The 22,531-nt window shown below is 44.3% G+C and overlaps 1 protein-coding gene across 7 annotated transcripts in view; it reads left to right on the plus strand.

Annotated features, from left to right (window-relative positions):
• tet3 (tet methylcytosine dioxygenase 3) overlaps nt 1-22,531 on the plus strand; it is a 44,023-nt gene extending 21,492 nt beyond the window's left edge. For all 7 annotated transcript variants that reach the window (XM_038702787.1, XM_038702788.1, XM_038702793.1 and 4 more), the window contains 9 exons: nt 91-3,043; nt 6,437-6,527; nt 9,040-9,133; nt 11,095-11,303; nt 13,410-13,560; nt 13,685-13,774; nt 14,153-14,290; nt 14,613-14,967; nt 15,229-22,531. In XM_038702787.1, the coding sequence (XP_038558715.1) occupies nt 91-3,043; nt 6,437-6,527; nt 9,040-9,133; nt 11,095-11,303; nt 13,410-13,560; nt 13,685-13,774; nt 14,153-14,290; nt 14,613-14,967; nt 15,229-17,024 (5,877 nt within the window). In that variant the 3' untranslated portion in view covers nt 17,025-22,531. The remainder of the gene's footprint in view (nt 1-90; nt 3,044-6,436; nt 6,528-9,039; nt 9,134-11,094; nt 11,304-13,409; nt 13,561-13,684; nt 13,775-14,152; nt 14,291-14,612; nt 14,968-15,228) is intronic.

A 22,531-nucleotide genomic window follows, 5' to 3' on the forward strand; every position in this document is an offset into this window, starting at 1 on the left:
TGTTGTTTTGCATAGTCCTACCAGTTGCATAGTCCTGGAGTCTTTGGATTATTATAACCTCACTAACCTTACTCCATGATTTTCTTGCAGACTGTTCGGGAAGTCACTTCAGTGGATGGCCCCAGAAGTGGAGGCCAGATGGAAATTGGGTCACATGACCGCCTCCAGGAAGGCGCGCTGAACCTGGAATTGGCCAATGGGGTTAATCGCTACCCTAATGATGATGAGACATCTATAGAAACAGAGCAGCAGAGGGCAGGAAGCGTGCCTGCAAGGCAGTGGGTGTCAGGACATGGCAAGGTCAGTGACACCCAACAACAGCAACCGTGTTGGAACAGCAACAGTAGTACAACCCCTGGTGAACCTGTCCACCACGCAGACATGGAGGATGCTCAAAATTTGGTGGCTTTTTCTGCTCTTGCCGGCTCCTTGCCTCCTTCTTCCTCCTCTTCCTGCCTCGTCCAGCCTAATACAGCCCTGCTGTATGAGAAATTCATCCAGGAGATGGGTGCTGAGGGGACTCAGGCCAGGCTCTCTGCAGGGGCTCCTGAGGGTAGCTGCCAACCTCCAGAAGACCTGAACACCCTACAGACAGCACTGAGCCAAGCCAAACATGGACACAAGCCCCCAAACTGCAACTGTGATGGGCCTGACTGTCCAGACTACCTTGAGTGGCTGGAGAAGAAGATTAAGTTGGCAACCAGTGAGGATCAAGGTCCCTGCAAGATGAATAATGCTCCTCCACACTTACAGTCTCACCTACAGCAACCCCATTTAAAGCATCAACCTCACCCCCACCCCCAGGTTAATGGTGGCCCCCGTCTGTCTACTTCATACCCCCAGCAGCAACAGGGAACTCAAGGCCCTCATCCAGACCAAGTGCCCTGCTCCAAACCCCCAATTCCTTGCTCTCCCCAGGTGCTCTCCATAGCCAAGGAAAAGAACGTCAGTCTTCAGACAGCCATCGCAATAGAAGCCCTGACCCAGTTATCTAGTACTGGTCCACAAGCTGCTGGCTCTCCAGGTCAAGCCCCCTACCACAGTAACCTCCATCACCACCAACATACCCAGAACCTCCCATCTCAGCCCCCCAATGGCACTAGCATGATCCCGTCCTCTCCCGGCACCCACTTATCCTCCTCACGCTCTCAATCCGTCCCTCCAGGATTACACACTGGCCAGCAGGCCCCAGTGTCCTGTGAGCACCATAGGCCCCAATCCCAGGGCCAGCCACCCCATGCTACCCCTCTCCCGTCCTCTACCTCTCCCTTCCCAGACCAGGGAAAACATCCAGGCTTCAGCCCTAATCCACAGCAGTGGCAACAGGGCTCAGGCAGAAGCTCTGAACAGAGGAACCCATGGATGCATATGAAATCTGAGCCCCAGTCTCACTACGCCGCTGCACCTCACAGTAACTCAGACCCCATGTCAGAGCTCAAACAGCTGCTAGGTGATACCAGTGGCAAGTTCAGCAATGGTCCTTTCAAGCTTCCAATGGCACAGCAGCTCAGATTAACCCAGAATGGAGGTATCCAGGCCCAGGACAACCCAGCATTGGCCAGGATAAAGCAAGAGACAGACTCTGGTGAGCACTACCATCACACTGCCTCCATGGGACATTATGGCATGGCTAATTGTCAGCAGCAGGGTCAGCACTACCCTGGCACTCCCCTGTCTCCTGGTCAAGCAGCCATCAGCCACTCCACTCAGGCAGCTTTGCAGCAGCACCTTCACTACAAGAGGAACCTCTTCTCTAACCACTCCTCTGGCTTTGGAGCACCAGGCCCTCGTGCACCTCTGGCTTGCCAAAACTTGAAAAAATGGTGGCCACAGATGGAGGCAGAATGTATGCCACATCTGGCCATCAAACAGGAATCCAAGGAACCCAAGAAGAAAAAAAGCAGCCAAGGATCTCCTGTCATAAAAGCTATGAGTGGGATGCTTACAGTCCCTCCCCTACCCAAACCGAAACAGATCATAATCAAGAAGACCAAGCAGAAAGCCTCCATGCCAACCTTCCTGCCTCAGATTCAGATCACCATACAAAAACCACCAGTCCTCATGATGGACAGAGCCCCGGCCCTGACCAGCCTGAAACCAGGTTCTCTCCCCTCTCTACCCCTCCATAGTAATTCCACTCAGGCTCCTGCTGCAGGCCTCCCTGCCCCAGCCCAATCTCAGGTATCCATTTCCAACTCCTTAATGACTCCCTCTTCCACTGTTTCTGCTTTGTCAGAAAACACTCCAGCCCTCATGGGCCCTCTGCCCCTACCTGTGGCCCCTTTAGCCCATGTTAAGTCAGAGGGAGCTAACAGCTTGGTCTCCAGTTACACCAGCACCACCAAACCTCTGACCTCCACATCTTCACCCGACACCTCACAATTACAGAGTCTCATCAACATAGACCCGAAATACGAAGAACTGATCCGCCAGTTTGAGGCTGAATTTGGGGACACAGCCCCATCCGCCAGTCAACTCATGGAGGAGACTGCTACAGCCCCTCAGCAGGGGAATCAGTCCCAGACCTGTCCTCAGGACCTCAGTTCCACATCATCATCATCATCCAAATCCCAGTCGGCTCCCTTATTTCTCACCCCTCAAGCCAGCTCCACATCTCATTCAGATGATCAGGAGATGGAAGTCAACAAAGATGAATTAGGGACCCAAAGTGAAGCAGCCTTGAACCTGGCACCCACAAAAAGCCCAATGGAGGAGCAGCATAAGGGGCCCCTCCATGTCTCTCTGAATCAGGAGGCCATTCTGGACAAGCAGCAGCAGCCCAGTTTGTTAGAGGATAGGTTCAGCATACCATGTTCTCCTCTGCCTAAACGCATGAAGATCGAAGCCTCGGGTGATATAGCAGTACTTTCCACCACGTGCTATTCTGAAGAGGACACACCCACTAAGGACAGTCTGCCATCTTCTCCATCACTCAGAGGCTTCCTTGAGTCTCCTCTGCGCTATCTAGACACCCCCACAAAAACCTTGTTAGATACTCCCTCCAAGGATCTACAGGCAGAGTTCCCCACCTGCACCTGTGTGGGTAAGTCAGTGTGTTGGTGTCTTTCAATGCGTATGCAGAATGCAGAGGGATGAGTTTGATATCCATCAACATAGTGAATTAGCACTTTCCAAACAGTATTGAATAATGTTCTAACTCCAAACATTGCCAATTCATCAAAAAAAGTAAGTAAGTCTGTAAGTACAGTAAGTCTGGCCAATGTTAGGCTGACTAGTAAAGGCAGTAGTGGGTACTAGTAAAGTGTCTCATGTCAACAAGGACGCATGCATATTTTGCAGTGAAGACTCTTTTGGGAAACATTTTCTAAATCTGGAAATGTTCATGTGTTGCCCTACCAGTTGAGGTAAACATTAGTGAACTCATAATACTGTCACTCTGAGAGTACTTTACCGTAGTTATTGAGCTACACAGGTCCACTATTGAGTTTTTTTTAGTCCCCCTCTGCTTCAGCTTCTCTATCTAGATGCTTGTTGAGTGTATCCAAGAATGTGCGTGTTGCCAGGGTGTGTGGCTGCAACCATCCAGACTGCGACAGTGTGAGGCACTAAAGGCAGCGGGCAGGAACAATAGCAGTGGTGGCAGAAGGAGCCTTTTGTGTGGGTTTGGGTCTAGCAGGCAAGCAGAACAGAGCCTTTGTCAGACAGAAAGGAACTCAGTCCCATAGTTTGGGTAGTACCCTGCTCAGGTTATTTGTTTACAACAGAGTAGGTGGTCCTACAGTAGAAACCTATACTACATATTTAAAATAAATGAGAAAAAAGAAAATGCATTTACTTATAACACAGCTTTACAGGTAGTTAGATTTTGCCTACAGTACACCCACATAATGAATTTGTAAAAGGTCTTTATTATTTAAAAATACTCTATCTCTCTGCCCATTAAGTCAGGAATAAATAACTCAGTAAATCAGAATATTACTGGTCAATCTACTCTGGGAAACAGTCCATTAATTTACTCGTTGTTAACTTGGGAGCTAAGAAGAGTGTAGGCCTGGTAAATAGACCCTTACTGTACCTAAACATTGAGAGGGTGCACAGCAGCGAGAGAGCAGCTGCAGGGAAACACTTGTGCTGTTACCAAGAGTAAAGACCAGCAGACAAGTCTTGATAGTAGAGTTTGGTTACACACTGCCCTGTCAACTGCTACAGCATAACACTGCTGGAATGAGACTCCCAAAGATACAGCCATGATGTGCACATACGCGCGTGCACACACACACACACAAACAATTTCCCACGCAAGAATTTAGTATGACTCCTCCACTTCCTGCCCTGGGCCACACCCTGGTGCCTCCCTGCACTAAGAGGGGAATGTGACCTCATATTGCCTCTGAACCAGAGACACACAACACTGAGTGTACTGGTAGTGCATTTACATTTAGAGCATTTAGCTAGAGTGTGTGCTACACTATGATAATGAAGTGTTGAACCCAGTATTAGTTTCCTGTTTTAAAAGCTAAGCAATGCAAAGTCCAGTACAGTCACACAGACATGCAAGATCAGCACTAAAGTCATGGGACATTATTTACCACGACAGACGGGTGTAGGACAATGATCTAATGCATTCACACACTCATAGACAACATAAACACAGTGCACAGCACTCACACAGACACTCCCCTCATCGACTCAGAGACCGAGTCATTCATCACTACCTCAAAAAGTTTCTGCTTTACAAAGTATCTCCACACACACACACACACCACACCCTCCCGTCACAGTCCACTGTGCGTCGGGAGGGTATTTGTGTGAATTGGATGTTGCAATCAGTTGCACATTCTCACGCTTCTCATAGATGATTTGGCTTCAGCTACAAAGAGAGGATGTCTTTGAGTGTGTCCAAAAATACATGCAAACACTGACATGTGATTATGTGCTAAGATATTGCTTCATTTTTAACTCTTAACTTAAGTCAAGAGACTTGTACTGTTAAATATTTTCAACTTGTGAGACATTTACTCAGTTCGATGAAGCGAGCACCCTTTAGCTTCAAGCAGGACTCCATCGTAAATTTGGATTTAAGGCAGGGAAATTATTTATTTGATCAACGTGATGTGCAAAAACAGTTATAAAGCCTGATGCTGCTGCTGATGTTGATGTAGAATACAATATTTAAATAATCTCTTTGGTGTCTTTGTTCTAAAAATTGAGAAGAGATTTTAGGAGATATTTACACTAAAAACAGTACATGATAATGACAATTTCAATGTTTTGTTTAAATCAAACTACAAAGTAAAGTGAGATAACTTTTGGCTCTCTTCCTCTAAAGTAGTATAAGTGTAGTATTAATACCAATTTTAGCTCATAATAATAGAACATCCAGAATAAAAAATAGCTATATTTAGTTTTAAAAATTTTAATCGCGATTAATCGCATGATTTTCTTTAGATTAATCGCATTGTTACGCGCAAAATTGAATAATGAATTCTAAAGTAGTGTATAGCGCACTTGTAATTTAAATGTACTGCTATATACACAAAAGTGCAATAACATGTGGTTTGCAAACACTTTAAACAAATAATTTGCTTTTTACCCGCAGTATTTCCTTTACACAGCAGCAATAAAATATTACCTAAACTTACCTATAACCTACACATTAATGTAATCAAATCAATTATTAAACCAAAGATGTTTGCCACTGCCAGGGGATTTCCTTTTATCTAGCTTGTTAAAAGAAGTTACCATCAGAGTCCAGTTTTCTTCTGTATTTTTTTCTCAGCAGGTAGTAGCAGGTATCATTTATCAGGGAGCAGCAGAAATACTATATTCAGTAGGGTTGGGACGATGTCTACATTCAAACATTGGGATGGACGGGGGTGGGGGGGGTGTAGCGGTTGTCTTATGTGCGTGTGTTCACTCGCACAGACTTTTCAAGTTGCGGTGGATATTTTACAAGCACGGACCAGGTAACGTTAAAGCAACATTGAACACAGGGTGCAGATGTTGGTTTCGGCTGTTTGAGTTGTTTGATAGGCTGCGTCATTAACAAGCAAGCGGCTCACCTGCTGCCTTGAGAAAAAAGACGACAGCGTAGTCTGCTGAAGCCTCCCTCCACTGCTTGTTTGGGTGGGTGATTTGCAGGCTGATCAACATCCCGCCGCTCCTGTGACCCATGGTTTGACTGTATGTGTATTCAGAGCCAGTGAGCAACAGACTTTCAAAATAATAATAATTTAACGTGATAATAACGCGTTAACGTGCCCAGCCCTACTAAATTTAGATTTACTCAAAGTGTTCACCACAGAGTGGTTTAGTGTGCAGCGAAACTTAAGCAAGAGAAAAAATACATTGTCAGCACCAGTGGTCTGTTGTGCATTGTGAATAATTGTGGACATTAAGTGTGGAATTTGCCTTAGTGCTTTTTCAGGTCCAGTAATGTGCTGTTTCCTCATCCTCTACTGCCTCTTTTTTCTAGAACAAATCGTGGAGAAAGATGAAGGGCCCTACTACAATCACCTGGGATCTGGACCTACTGTAACCTCCATACGAAACCTGATGGAGTCGAGGTGAGTCTTTCCCTCTTCTCTTCTATCCTCTTCTTCCTAAATGCATTTGCTTTCTCTGCCTCTTCCTTCTCCTCTCTCTCTCTACCTTCCCTCCCCCTCACATTTTGTCCTTAGGGAATCTGTGACCCAGAATCCGGTAGGAGGAACAGGAAGTATCAGCATCATCAGCACATCAGAGGCAGAGCGTGCAGCGCTGGAGTAGCAGCAGATGATAGCTGAGAATGAGAGGAATTTGGGAGGAAGGACGACATATTTCAAATCACAGAGAGAGAGAGAGAGAGAAAGAAGGATAAAGAGTGAGGAAGACAGAGGGAAGGGAGGAAAGAAGAGGCAAAATGTTCATTTTAAGTAGAAAGTGTGATAGACAGGGTGCATTTTATGTGCAGTAATATTGTTTAGCAGTCAGCTAGTATTAAGTAATGCTGAAAATTAGAGTTACGTGACTTTTTAAATGCAAATAATGTACATACAAAGCTGATTAGAAGATAAATCTATGTGACATGTTGTTTTTTATTTTATAAATGAGGCAACAGATGATATTTTGCATTAGCCATCAGGACTCTGATCCGTGTCACTTACACAGTACTAACTGGACAGCCTCACCAAACCAATCCAATAAGCTGTTGTTGCTCTGTCTGCAGTGCATCAGCAGACTTGGTGATAAAAGGACAGATTAGCTTAGTTTAGCAGTTTGATCTTCATGAGATTAGTACTTATTCAATTCAGGAAGAAACACCAGATAGCTCCCCAGCTGCTAAATATTAACCAAACTAATCAAAGTTGTTGTAGGGCTATCTTACTAAAACATAATACTGATTACTGATACTGATGCTAACCTTCGTTCATGTTTAAGGATTCTTAGTTAACACGTTGTACTGTCTGTTATTTGTACCAGACTGCAGAAACACCTTGTACTCAGTGTGGTAACCTATTACAGCCGGACACCTCATTGTGTTATGCTTCATGTGAATAGTACTGAACATTGTACTGAGGCTGGTATTCACTGAGTGTCATTAGTCCCTGGAGAGCACAGGATGAGGTGGGGGGATGTTAGGCCAGAGACCACTTTTTGTTGTTTGAGAGATGACCTAAGACTTTAAAGACCCAATGTCCCTAGCTAACCTTTGACCCACCCCTGACCCAAGCAGGCCACCCCCTGTGGTGACAGAGCCTTCCCCCCCCTGCACACTCTTTCAGGCACCTCAGGATGATTCCTATTCAGAAGGAGCCCCTTGTGTTCACTGTCAAACCAAATCTGCTCAGGGCTGAAGTTTGCACAATGGCAGGTATCAAGCAGGCGGGAGACTTGATGTGAACCGTGAGCGGACATTTGACAGATTCTGCTGGCCAATCCCAACCCCAGTGCAACCTCTGATCCCCTCCCTCCTCCTTATACACCTCCCGACTCTACCGTCAGACCTGCAGGAATACACACATACATCATTAGGACAACTCCCAGCACTCCATTGTTTACCCAAGCAGGTGTTCGTCGACACATACACACAAAACAAATAGAAATGTGTGTACAGAAAATAAGCTCACGCATGTGGACACAAACACCAGCCCAGAAATATCTCCAAGAGAAGACCCTTTGGCTGGCGTGGTGTAGAGTCTGCTGGGTTCTGGTTTACTCTGCCGTGCTTGTGTGAATCTCAGCAGAGCCTTGTGAACACTCCTCACCAGCCAGTGGTGCTGAGGTTGGCCTGTCTTTGCCATAAATGACAAACTACGATTCTCACATATTCAGGGTAACAAATGCAAAAGTTATAGTTGGTATAAAAAATTTGAAACGCTCCCGATGAGGTCAGTCATGACAAAAAGAACACACTGGTTAACTTCTGAACAACAGGGCTGTGTCTCCTATTACAGCTCTGATACTCCAAGCCAACAGTTAGCAGCTGCTGATCTGCTGCTGGACAGCTACTGAGTGGACATGTGTCGCCCAGAGCTTTTGCAGTGTGGTATTATTGGCACTATCTGACCTTTATCAGCGACCATTTGGCCAACTGAGCGTGTTTAATCTAAGCTATCAGGTTGTTCAGCTCAGCAGATTTGCTTTTCCTGTGTTTATGTTGAGCATAAATGAGTTTAAACAGATTAACAGCATGAAAATTGATACTTTTTAGTTGAGTCTTTAGTTTGTTTAATCGTGAATACAGGCACAGAGTGCAAATTGATACAGTTGGTGAACTGGCTGTCAGGTGTACTGCGTTGTGTTGAGGTGCAACTTTTAACAGAACACGTGAGGCCACAAGAAATGATCCAAAGCATCTGACCAGTCAGCTTTTGTTGGCGCTAGCTCCTTGAGGTCGGCTTTGTGGCCCCTTACACACAGGAAAGACTGCAGGGTGTATTTAAATTTAGGCCACTAGAGTGTCAGCTTAGCATATCAGAGCCCTTGGAGTCAAGCGTCAGGGGTATCTTATCTGAAGAGAAGTCATTCTGGCACCAAACACCAACTGCCCAAGTGACTGAACATCAATATAACTAAATTGTTTCTCCTCCTGTGCAGGTATGGAGAGAAAGGGGATGCCATCCGCATTGAGAAGGTGCAGTTCACAGGCAAAGAGGGAAAGAGCTCACACGGATGTCCTATTGCTAAATGGGTAAGTAGCATCACATCACTGGTATCTGGTTGAAGCTTTGAAAGAGCCTTGCATTACATAACTTCCTGCATAGGTGACTGCACTGGGATAAGAAGCAATATATTTGGGATTGGTATTGTCGATGTTATGTTTCAAAAGAATGGCCCATGTTTTGTTTAAAACAAAAAACATCTTTGTCCACACACAGAGTTTTAGCCAAGTGGAACTGTTGCTGAAAGTAAGACAGGAGTACAGAGAGACTGTGACGGCAGGAAACAGACTGGGAGTCATCGCAAAGCAGCCTAACTATGGCGACATGCACAGTAAAAGTGTGTGTTATTTGCACAGTACAAAATATTTTAATCAAAATACCAAAACATAAATACTGCCAGTAGCATCGTGTTTCTGCTTTGCATGACTTATAAGACCCAATCAGGAAGCCAAACGTGGGCTTACGTCTGTCCGCACTAACACTGCGTTCCAAGCAACTTGGAAATGGGAAATTTCCAACCTCCAACTAGAAAGAGTACCATGGAACGCCACTTGAAGTTGGATTTCCTACTTGTGAACTCTGAGAAAAAATATGTACCCCAACTTCACGAGTAGCAGCCGAATGACGTCACACAACAACTGCAGCTCCCATAGAGCACACATTGTAAATGGTATACCATGAACTAAAAGGCAAAGTAAATTGTTAAATTAAAATAATACATACTAGTATCAAAAAGTGAAACTTGTAAATTGATGTAGAAATGTTGTCAATGTTATTAGGTAGCTGGTTACAGTAAATGATCTCTGAATGTCATCTTCTCTGCCCAAAAGTTACTCAGGAAAATGTTAAAAATGCCCAGAAATGTGAAAACATTTGGAAATATAGACTCCAACTTCTGCTGACTTGAGGATTACCAACTGATGTAGCTAGAAGTAACGTATATTTGTTTTTAATAAAATGGTCATCCTTTTAATTAATACCAAGTGCACTGCTGAGGGTTTAACTGTGCATAAACTTGCCAAGGAAACGTAAGTTGGTCACGGTCAGCCATGTTTATTGTTTACATTTAGCGTCATGCACCTGATGCACCCGCTTTGAGGACGGAAGTTGGACACTTCCCAGTTCCGAGCAGTCTGGAGCGCGGCATAAAACGTTACCCCAGAGTTTTAAAATGAAAACGGGGTCTGCAGCGTTTTCAAACTTCTCCATTTTAGGTCTTCGCATTCTGGATGGGAGGTGCAAATGAAGCAAAAGTCTGTGTTTTAAAACAAAATTGTGTTTGTGTGGATGTAGCCTCAGTCAAAGGGAGAGAAAAGCAGAGGGAGAGGTGTTTTGGGACGTTTGTCTCACCTGAAAACAGTGACAGCCAATCAACAACAGGTTTATGCATAATGAGGGGTCCTGGGGAGACACTGAGCCAAGTTTGTCACCCACAGTGTGTAAATCAGTATGAGGTCTCACACTCTGTAACAACTGCCCTGCCTCCCCCCTCGTGTGTCACCCCTGACACCTCCTGCTAATTACTTTACGGATTGAAAGTGAGAGTGTGTGCTGGTGACAGAGAGAGAGAAAGAGAGGGGCTGTAGAGATAATAAAAGTGAAAGCGAGCAGGCTTGCACATATCAAAAGACATTTATCTTTTCTGGTAGAAAAAAAAAACTGCTGAGGAATCAGATACTGAGGTCATGAGGAAGTGTACTGGTGTGTGATGTGAACTGACTCTTAGTCCATGACTCAGATTTCAGTACAGGTATCTCATATCCTTTCAAAAAGCACGTAACAATCAACTGTTTCTCATTTTCTTGTTCAGTAGTTTTAAAGCATTTGTGTGCGCTAGACATCCAAAGGCGACTGCTTTGTAAGCACAAATGTAAATTACTGAAATCAGAGAAGGGGACTTAGTGAGCATAAACGAAGGTGTTGGATGTTTATCTTACCTCACCTGGATGAGCAAAAGCTAAAATAATAATAAGCTCCGTTTCTCTGTCAGGTGATCCGTCGTGGCAGCGAGACGGAGAAGCTGCTGTGTCTGGTGCGCGAGCGTGCGGGCCACCACTGTGACAACGCTGTCATCATCATCCTCATTATGGCCTGGGAAGGTGTCCCGAGGGCCCTGGCAGACAAGCTGTACAGCGAGCTCAGTGACACCCTCACCAAGTATGGCAACCCCACCAGTCGACGCTGCGGCCTGAATGATGAGTGAGTAGCCGATGGGTTCTCTTTGATGCTGGTTTTCTATCATACAAGCTTGTCAATGTGCAGAAAAGAACATTATATTATGTTCACTGCACCTGTTTGTCCTGTATTTTGTTTATGGAGTATTTTGTCTCCAGTCATCTTCATCAGGGCGTTCAGGAAGACCTTTGCTAAAAATGTAGTCCGTTTAATGGCCTAATCTTTGCTTTGTAACCAGATATCTCTGTGTGCACATTGTCCATGCCATACATCCCAAACCTACAATTAGCTTTGAAGGGATGTTGACACACCTTTGTTTAACCTGGTTTAGACATAAGCACTATTCACCGGTTAGGGTTAGAAAATAAGTCTTATTCCCTTCTTAGCAGCGTCTGTGTTGTTCCTCTAATTATAAACTATAAACCGTATTATATTATGTGATGGCGCCTGAGTGTTTGTGCAAGTTAAAATTAAGGAACATTGTCTTATATGAAACTCCTAAGGGGCTAAGATGATGAGTTATATATTAATGCTTCGAATAAAACATTTCTGAAATCTCTCTCTGCCACATTGTTCTATCCCACTTACCTTACACATGATGTGAAGTGTGCACACATACAGTCCTGCTCACCATTAGTGGCACCCATGAAGTTTATGTACATAATGTGGAATATCTTCTGAAAAAAATCAAGTGAAACAATTCTGTTCTATAGAGAACTTGTGATTGATAACAAAAGAGCAAATGATAAATAACAATTTAAAACAATAAACAATGGGCGGAAAAAATAGAAAATCTTAAAGCTTGCTGTGGCACTGGTATTTGCACCCTTTGCTGTAAATCAGTATGGAAACACATTGTGACTCGCCTGTGGTAAATCACAAATGAGAATCACCTGTGATAAATTGTCTGTCTAAAAAGCCATCTGTTATTCCCTGTTCCTTTGTCACAATGGTGAAGACAAAGGAACTGTCTGAGGACATCAGAAGTGCAATAATTAGCAAACACAAGACCTCCAAAGGGTATAAGGCCATCTCCAAAGACCTTGGTATCCCTGTTTCAACAGTGCGTAATGTTATTAAAAAGTTTGCCAACCATGGAACTGTCAAGAACCTCCCTGGACGTTGGGGGAAGAGAAAAATTGATGAGAGAAGTCTCCGAAGGTTGGTGCGAATGGTGGACAAAACACCACGTCAAACATCCAAAGACCTGAAGGCCAACCTGGAACAGTCCGGGGTCACACTAAACCAAACAGGGCTTCATGGGCGAAGGCCAAGGAAGACAACACAATCTTTCTGGGAAAATGTTCTGTGGACAGATGAAACAAAAATAAAGCTTTTTGGCAATGCACACCAACAGTTTGTTTACAGACGGCGCAATGAAGACCAACAGTTAAGCATGGTGGAGGATCCATAATGCTGTGGGGCTGCTTTGCTGCATCTGGTACTGGAGGCCTTGACCGTATCACAGGAATCATGAAATCCGAGAATTATCAAGAGATTTTAGATCGAAATGTCCTACCCAGTGTAAGAGAACTTGGTTTGAGTCAAAGATCATGGGTCCTCCAGCAAGACAAAGACCCAAAGCACGCATCCAAAAGCACGCAGGAATGGTTGAAAAGGGGGAAAAATGGACTGTTTTAAAATGGCCAGCAATGAGTCCTAATCTCAATCCTATTGAAAATCTTTGGTATGAGCTGAAATCTGCCATTGGGGAAAAGAAACCTGCAAACGTTCAAGAGCTTGAACAATTTGCAAAGACAGAGTGGGAGAAAATACCAGCTGAGAAGTGCAAGAAGCTTATAGATGGGCTACAAGAAACGTTTGCAGGCTGTCATCACTGCCAACGGGTGTGCAACCAAATATTAAAGAGGGGTTCCCTTATTGCTGCACATGCTGTTTTTACTGTTTCTTCTTTGAAATTACAATATGTAAGTTGAAAAAACAATTTTCTTTGTCAAATTATGTTGGACCTCAAATTAAAAGATCCTGATGATATAAATTTGGTACATTTCTATTTATTTCTGAAGATATTGTAGAGGTTGTGCAAAAAATGAAGGGGTGCCAATAATGGTGAGCAGGACTGTAATTTATACATGAAGCTGAGAGTGCGCCCACTGTCTCCCCCTGCAGTCGTACCTGTGCGTGTCAAGGCAAGGACCCTGAATATTGCGGCGCTTCCTTCTCCTTTGGCTGCTCCTGGAGTATGTACTTTAATGGCTGTAAGTACGCCCGAAGCAAAATGCCGCGCAAGTTCAGGCTACAAGGAGATCACCCTGAAGAGGTACTCATCACATCAAAGCCGCTTGTTTTATAGCATTATGCAGGAATATGTTAATACTACATTTCGGTCGGCTCTGTGTCTCTGTGTTTTGTTCTGACCTGTTATGCTTGTTTTTGGTTTTCAGGAGGAAAAACTCAGGGATCACTTCCAGCATCTGGCAACTGAGGTGGCTCCTGTGTACAAGAAGCTGGCCCCACAGGCCTACAGTAACCAGGTTTGTTGTGCAGGCAAATACCCAGTGGTGTACATTTAATGTGCAACCCTTTTACACATGAGGATAATCTCATGCAACCACCAACTGCACGTGTCATCTTCGTCACACACAATGAGTAGCAGTGTACACCAGATCATCATGACTTTGGCTGTCACATAATAACACTTCCTGCTTCTTGGCACTAAGACTGAGAAACAGAGAAGAACCTACTGGCAGGGACTAACTCAGCTCTAAGCTATTTTTACAGTAAGCCTGACATATTACACCTGTGAAGTGCTGCCTTTGAGAAAGGCAAAAAAACAAACTTTGCACTGCTTTGTTTGTTTCTTTCTTGGATTGAATGTAAGGAAATGAAGTTATCTTTGTCCTCTTCCTCAGTGCCTGACCGAGCAGAAGGCTCCAGAATGCAGGCTGGGATTGAAGGAGGGCCGGCCGTTCTCTGGAGTCACTGCCTGCATGGACTTCTGTGCCCACGCTCATAAGGACCAGCACAACCTCTACAATGGTTGCACAGTGGTAAGATCACTCACCAGACATTCAATTTTAGGGTTAGAGGATTAATTGTTGTGCTATGGGTGGTGTCTGAATGCTTCCTGTGGTCGGGTGTGTGTTGAGTTTGTATGTGCGTGTATGACCTTTTAAATGTTTTTCTGTTGCATGAGCTTTGCATTTTTATATGTGCTTGGTATTAATGTTCAGCAATTTGTAACCTGTGTTAAAAAATGTGCTATATAAATAATGTTTTACTGACTTGTGTGAAAAAGCTAAATAAAAAGTATAGTTTTGTAGCTTGGCGGTTTACATTTCTTCTTGCTCTCCCTCTCTCGCTCTCTGTCAGGTGTGTACTTTAACTAAGGAGGACAACCGTAAAGTGAAGGAGATCCCGGAGGATGAACAACTCCATGTGTTGCCTCTTTACCGGATCTCCCTGACTGATGAGTTCGGCAGTGAGGAGGCCCAGCGCCTAAAGATGCAGACCGGAGCCATCCAGGTGCTTCAGGCTTTCCGCCGCGAGGTGCGCAAGTTGCCCGAACCTGCCAAGTCTTGCCGACAGCGCCGACTGGAGGCCAAGAAGGCCACCTCGGAGAAGAAGAAAAATAAACTCATGCAGCAGACAGGGGAGACACCAGAGAAAGCAGTGGTCAAAGCTGAGGTCTGCATCACCGGGTCCTCTCAACTCCAAGGCAATAAAGGTTAGTTATTGTGTGTGTGTGTGTGTGTGTGTGTGTGTACTTTGATTGTGTTCAACAGGTGTCTAGACTATATGACAAATTATTTTTAATTACTTGACTTGGGGCCTTGTCTGGTAGCCTAAAAGGCATTCAACCTAATCCTAATCTGCGACCACTGTGTAAGAGAACTCCAATATAAAGGTCCACAGAAGACATAAACAATTCTAAACTGAAATGCCTTTGAGGTTTGTAATGTACCTTTCCTTTGTTTCAAACATTTAGCAATTATAAAACAAGAGGTGAAGCCCAACATCAAGACAGAGCCCTTCAACAGATCAGTAGATGGATACCCTGTGCAGGCAGCAGACCCATTCAAAAACATCTACCCACACCCTGCCTACTATGCAAGGGGAGGCCTCCCCCCAACTGGCCAGCCCTCTGCACCAGACCAAGTAAACGGTTACCACCACAATCTCCCTGCAATGCACTATGGCTACTACAACTATCCCCCCAATGCACTTTTCCCCCCTAAGCTGAGGACCTACGAGGGTCGAAATGGCTCTTTGCTCAAAGCAGGCAGTAAGGCCGATGAGGTAGACGGGAAGCCTGATATTCAGAGCCTTCAGGCCAGACTGGCCCAGTCCCACTCAAGCCACCCAGAGCAGGTCCACCATCCAAACCACAGCGCTTACACCCAGGCTGCAGACTACAGCCAGTCCCGTCCTTCCTCTGTCTCCTCTGAACCCTCCAACAGAGGCACTCCAGGCATCAAACAGGAGCCAATGGATGTGCCAGTCTATGAAGGCACAAGGCCAAGCCAGGCTGGAGCCAACACACCTAGCACTAACGCCCAGCTTGCGGCCTGGTCAGGGCACAAGCTCAATGGAAGTATCATTCCCACCAACTGGGACGGCCATCTGAACCCCAAACAAAGCCCTGAAGCCTCATTGTTGAACCCGGACAAACAACTGTTTCACCAGCATCCCCAGCAGCGGCAGCCCTCTCCTTACCCTCAGCAGTGGACACCTAACCATGGCTCAAATCCCCTGATGGCTTCCCCTGCCCCATCACCATCACTCCAGGTACATCCCTCTCCGTCTCCGTCCCCACACCTAGGCACAGGGCCAGCTACCCCAGGTAACATACACCAAGGCTCTATACACCCTGCCACTCCACGCCCAAGCACCCCCCACCCAGGTACACCACAACCTGGCAGCTCTCACTCAGGCTCAGTTACACCACAGCCAGGCACCCCCAGGCACTGGGCCAACCCAAGTCCTCAGCCGAATGCTTGGGCCATGGGGCCTGCAGCATATAGTCCTGGTTTGAAGCACAGCAATCCTGCAGGATCCTACCCTGACAAGATGTGGTCTAAGACCGGGGAAAGTCGGTGTTCCACGCCCCTTGGGCTCCAAGAGAAGGCTTGGAGGTCTTGTGGAGGATCAGTGGCAGGCAGTACCCTGTCCCCTGCCCCTGAGGGTCGTCTCTTCCCTGATGCCCTGCAGCAGTCAGATCAGGCCTGCTGGAACCCCGGCCAAGCTGAGAGTGACGTTGAGAGCACCAAGGGCCGTGAAGAGGATGATGATGAGGTTTGGTCTGACAGCGAGCACAACTTCCTGGATCCCAACATCGGTGGTGTAGCGGTAGCACCAGCCCATGGCTCCATCCTGATTGAATGTGCCCGTCGGGAACTACATGCTACCACTCCGCTCAAAAAGCCTGATCGCTCCCACCCCACCCGCATCTCCCTGGTCTTTTACCAGCACAAGAACCTCAACCAGCCCATGCACGGCCTGGCTCTGTGGGAGGCCAAAATGAAGATACTGGCAGAGCGAGCGCTGCAGAGGCAGCAGGAAGCAGCTCTCCTTGGCCTCTCCCAGGAGGACATCAAGGCCCTCGGGAAGAAACGCAAGTGGGGGGCTACTGTGGCAGGTGCCAGTCCAGGACCTGGACAAACTAAAGACAAGAGGGAGGGACCAGTTACGCGGTTAGCCCCCACGTTCCACACCAACTCTATGGTTACTGTGTCTCCCTATGCCTTCACCCGCCTCACTGGGCCCTACAGCCAGTTTGTCTGAGGTCAGACAGACACAAACAGACTGATGGATACAGAGTGGTGCAGTGGAGGGCTGGAGAGAGCGATGAGCAGGATGAATGTCTCTCAGCCTTCCCGCAGTCTGGCATCTCTCCATCCTGCCCCCTCCGCAGTCCACTGGGAGGAGGGGACATTTTTATTGTTTTTTACCTCATGTCAGGCAGTGGTTTGGGCTTCAGACACACTGCCTGTGGTGCTCTTCCTCTCTCTTCCCTGGAGAGGAACTCCATTGCTTTTTCTTGTTTATAGAATTTTAATGATTCTAATTATTGCTATTATTATCAATATTATTATGATTGCTATTGTTACTGTCAATGTTGTTATTACAGGTATTATTATAATGAAGACTTGTTTGTTTTTTATTATTGCTGTTTTCATTAATGTTATTATTAATGATGTGATTGTTTTTGGTTATATATATTTTTTAAATCAATCAGTCTAAGTCAGTCAGACTCAGACAATTGCTTTTTCCATGTTTGGAAAACGTGTACCCAATTTTCTGTTTGATTTTCTTTGTTCTGGTCAATCTTCCAGCTGTACTTAGAGGAGGAGCCATTATCTGCCTGGCAAGACAGCAAATCAATGTTATCATATGCAAAAATGTAAAACTGCCTTTCCAGTAGGCTTGCTTTTGATATTTATCTGTAAATGACATTGTACAGATATGGATCTTGGATTTAAAAAAGCCCATTTAGGCCCCAATAAAAATAAAATTTTTAGTTTAAAAGCAGCACTCAGATTTTCCCATTAGCTGGGAACTTCTTTGCACTTCAGCATTATGTACAAATATAATACATTCTATTCTAGATGTCCAATTTTATTTGCACTGATACGAACAATTATACCCCTTTGATGTGGCTACTGTAACAAGTAAACTCCCAAATGGAGGCTGCACAGTACATTAAAACAGCAAAAAGTAACAAAATAATGTCCTGGTTAAAAATAATTGCATTAAAAATAATCCCTTTAATTTGGGAGAAAATTTTGCCGCTTTTCTTGTCATTGGATGATGTGCTCCTCCTCTTCTTCTGCACCCCTCCAGCTTTCGACTGGTGCTCAACTTCCAGCTCTGATCAATATTCATTCCGCTACTCTTCATGGCACTTGATGCTGTACTTAGGTGCTCTAAATCAAATCTGGCTCAACTTGTATTAGCAAGTAAATATCATTTGTTTTGACCGAGGTGGAGTACCAGAATGACGGGATTTACTGATTCTGAGGTGCAGGATGTTTAAATTTCTAAAGACAAATATAATGAATTAAATTACGAATGCTTGTCATGTTTTCCTATGTGGAAAACTGTACAAGCATGGTACTCCACGGAGGCTGAAATAAGTGATACTATTTGCAAATATTGTTTGACCCAGACCTGCAAATACCACAGAGATGGAACAGGTGGCACACTTTTATCTTCCTATAAGATTCAAGTAGGGGTGAGCACTTCCCAGTGTAAACTCTAGAGGGCAGCAGCGACTGCCCTTTCAAAGTGGTGTGTACAAACAAACCTTCAAGCGCTTGAGATCGTTCAGAAGCCAGTACAGCCTTGCCTTGCTGCTTTAACCATCCCTGGCCAGTAGAGGGGGATTTTACACCCTGCTCGCTGACCATGAATGGGCCTCAACAAAGCCGCTCAAGGCAACGTTGATCTTTGTCCCATTGTGGCACAAATGTGAATGAAATCTGGAGATGCTTTTGGGATGCCCATCCTGGGTTTGAGCAGAAGGAAAAAGTGTTGGGAAAGCAGTGCTTTTGGTGCTCCTACTTGCTCTGGTGCTCTCCTATTACACTTGATTTACTGTGAAGGGCCCACTCCTTCCTCTGCATGGTGCTGTCATCTTCGAGCAGAACGAGTTGGGTCCTTCTGCAGGCACCTTGTCGCCACAGAGCCAGGCAATCAGTGGCCGCCCTGTGGTCGCAGCTCTGTCATTGGGCTCAAGAACTGGTTTCTTCTGAGGTGTTTTTATGGTTTCTTGTGGCGAAGTGGTTTTGTCTCAAACAAAGTACACTGTACAGGGCAGAGAAAGCACAGTCATTCAATGCATTTTTTGGTAACTCATTCACAGAGAAAACAATAGTACTGAGAGTTAAGGAGAGACCTTGGAAAATTACTGTAGCTTCTGGGAGTTGGCGCCAAATGCAAACGCATTGCATCAATGAATCTCTCACTTTGTGTGCGTGTGTGTGTGTGTTTGTGTGAGAGGAAATGATACAAATGCATGGGTGTGTGAAAGAGAAAAGCCAAAGAGAGAGACTATTTGAAATCCTGGATAGAGTCCCGCGAGTCACTCATTTTTATTTTGTCTCTATCAACCATGGGACTGTTTGATAAATCAAAATAAAGAAGTAAACACATGGTTTACTTGCAACGTGGTTTGAAAATGAAAATGAGCAACTAACAGAACTCGATCCAGGCTGACTCCTGGCTGCTGAGTGGTTGTTTTGGGTCAAGGCCCTGGTCATCTGTGAAAGACCCTGTTACCTCTCTCGAGGGTCTCCAGCTCTCTACCTCACGCTGTAGAGACACTGGTCCCAATCACAACTTGCTACTGAGGGCAGAGAATCATGCAGATGTCCCTTTGTGTGCTCTAGATCTCCACACTCATTTTAAACCTGCTTTTGTTTTTTTTTACTCTTATTTATTACTACATGGTGATGATGATTGTCTTTGATGTTATTGTTTGTTTTGTTTTTTTTTTCATCATTTTTTATATAGCTAATACAAATTGTACATAGAGAAGAAAAGATTTATAAAAGCACTTTTAATCTTGATTTTAATGACAAAAGAAAGAGCCGATTATTGACAACTTGAAGCTTAGGGTTTGGGTTTTTTTCTGTTGTTTTTTTATTTTGAGGAGGATTTTGAAGAGAGAGATAAAAAAAAATGTACATATTAAAATATTTAGGTAAGATTATTTAACTGGTGAGGATCGTAACTAAACCATGAATGACAAGGGGGTATTTTGAAGTCTCTGACAGCCCTCAACAACGGTAAACAACACTTGGTCCAAATGCGTTGTGTGTAAATGTGTGCTTAGTAACACTGCTGTTTTGCTTTCGTAAGTACTGTACCCATTGTCAGCATATAACTGACAGAGACCTGTCACTTTCTAAAAACTAAATCATTAGCCCAGTTATGTAAACCACACTTGACTTACTAACTGACGACAGTCAAAATAACTGGAGGATCCCTCTTGGTGCAGTTCTCTGACCAAACCTCATATTTAAAAAGTATGAATTTAAGAGTTTTAGAAAAGCTTGTCAGCTTGAAAGCAATGAATTTAGTTGACATTTTACAGCAGGTGTCCACAACCCCATAGAAACTCATCGCAAATTATTCCAAAATACCAAAATTGTGATAATGTGGTACTCAACAACAGTGATCTACTGTCAGTAAGCTAAGGACAAATCTAAAAAGGTAGCCGTAAACCTGATATGTGTTTGTTGTCGCTATAATAATAGGCATAGTTTGGCATTTTGGAAAATGTGCGTATTCGCTTTCTTGCCGAGAGTTAAGTAAGAAGATTGATACCACTCATGTCTAAATGGTAAATATGCAGCAGGAGCCAGCAGCTGGTCAGCTTAGCTTAGCGCTATGGCTTCAGCATTTCAAAAGCTCACTAACAGATTATATCTTGTTTGTTTAATCTGTTCAGAGACCAAAGCCTAAACTTGTGAAGTTGTGGTTTCATGGCAGTTGTAACTGTTACTTCTAAGTAACCAAACAGCTAGCAGAGACAACAGGAAGTCACTGCACCCTGCCTAGAAATCGTGTCATTTTAAAATATGTTTGGTTTTGTATGGATTGAACATGAGATTTAGAGGTGCTGGTTGTCAGATTTTGTGGTCAGAGTCAGGCTAACTGTTTCCTGTCTTTATGCTAAGCTAACCGACTGTTATCTGTTGCTTCACATCTAGCGTGCAGACATGAGTGATGGTAATCTCACCTATGTCTTAACAAAAAACTGATTAAGCTTATTTCCCAAAATGTTGAACCATTTCTTTGATATCTGTAGAGTTGCCTTTGATAGATTCACCACCTATCATGTGCAGGACCACATCCAAGAGGGTGGGGGGGGGGGATGTTTAGTAACGTACTGGTAGTTGCTGAGCCAGTGTGAGGTGAATCAGTGGGCGTTGTTTTAGCGAGTTTTAGCCCAGCAATCTTTGTCAGTTGTGTTAGACTATCAGGTAAGAAACTGCCTCCCTGCTTATTTAGATGTACCTATCATTATTATCTAATCTAGTTCTCATAATAGTAAGTACGCACTTGGCATAATAATCATGATGCCCTGTGGAAAACACCTGGTGTTTAGTTTGTGATAATTAAAAATATGACACACATCAGTCGTTCGACTGGTGCATGGGCTGGGACTGGTACAGGAACAGAACCCATTTGACTTTGTAACCATAATGCATGGCCCACATTACACACACACACATACTTGCCTACCAATGGGTGCTGAGGATACAGTGTACATGTTATCTTAATGACTTTGTAAATTTCTAAATGTCTCACGAGTTTGGTAGATGGTTCTCATGAGAGGCGCCTCCTCCCAAGCTTGTGCCTGAGATAGGGGGTCAGTCAGCTGGTGCTATGATGCTACACCTTAAAAATTCACTGTGTTAAAAAAAAAAAAAAATTAACAAATGTGAGGGATAAATGATTACCACAAATATTTTTCTGAGCTCTTCGAATGTTAAGAGAACTATACTTCTGGTTCAAGCAGTTTCACAGGATGGGAAGCTGCCCTGGTGCTGACTTTATGAAAAGTCTTTTGTTACAACGCTACAAATTTACATCTCTTTTTGAGGGCAAGGGGGGGCACTGAGACAGTTGATTATTAATATTCATTCCACATTGTACTTGAACTCATTTAAAATAGGATGAGATATAGAATCATATTATATGAAGACTGTTATTTGGGTTTCTCATTTGGTACAGCGCAAGTACCAAAGGCTATTGAAATGATCTTGTGAGTATGTTGTACATGTTCATGGTAACTGAATGCTAAGATATTTGAACAAGAATAACAATTGTGTACTGCCTCCCTCTTCCTCTCCCTCGTCATGCACTTCCTTTGCCCCTCTTTCTCTTCACACCTTGTATATTTTGTCTTTCTCGCACACGCAAACATAGATAAACATACGCATCTCGCTGTGTATGGCCCACTTTTAGAAGTCTATTGAACACCTAATTTAATGAACACATCTCTCCACATTTTGGGATCGAGACTTGGACCCTGGCCCATACTAAAAATATAAATGAACCTACACAACTGGCAGCTACATTCCTTTTTGAGTTTTAGGATTGTTCTTGGTTCTTTATTTTCATGTCAAGGATGCAGTATGTAAAAAAAAAAAAAAGTGTTTTTGTTCAGTCTCTCTCTCTTTGTAGTTGTATGGTGTATTATGTGAATACATAGTGTATGTGGTAAAGACCCCACAATATTGTTTTATGTTGCGCGATAAATAAAAACATTGAAGTGAGAA

This window comes from Micropterus salmoides, unplaced genomic scaffold (genome assembly GCF_014851395.1).
Source record: "Micropterus salmoides isolate LMB-PRFRI ecotype aquatic unplaced genomic scaffold, ASM1485139v1 Ms_hic_scaffold_7, whole genome shotgun sequence".
Lineage (NCBI taxonomy): Eukaryota > Metazoa > Chordata > Actinopteri > Centrarchiformes > Centrarchidae > Micropterus > Micropterus salmoides.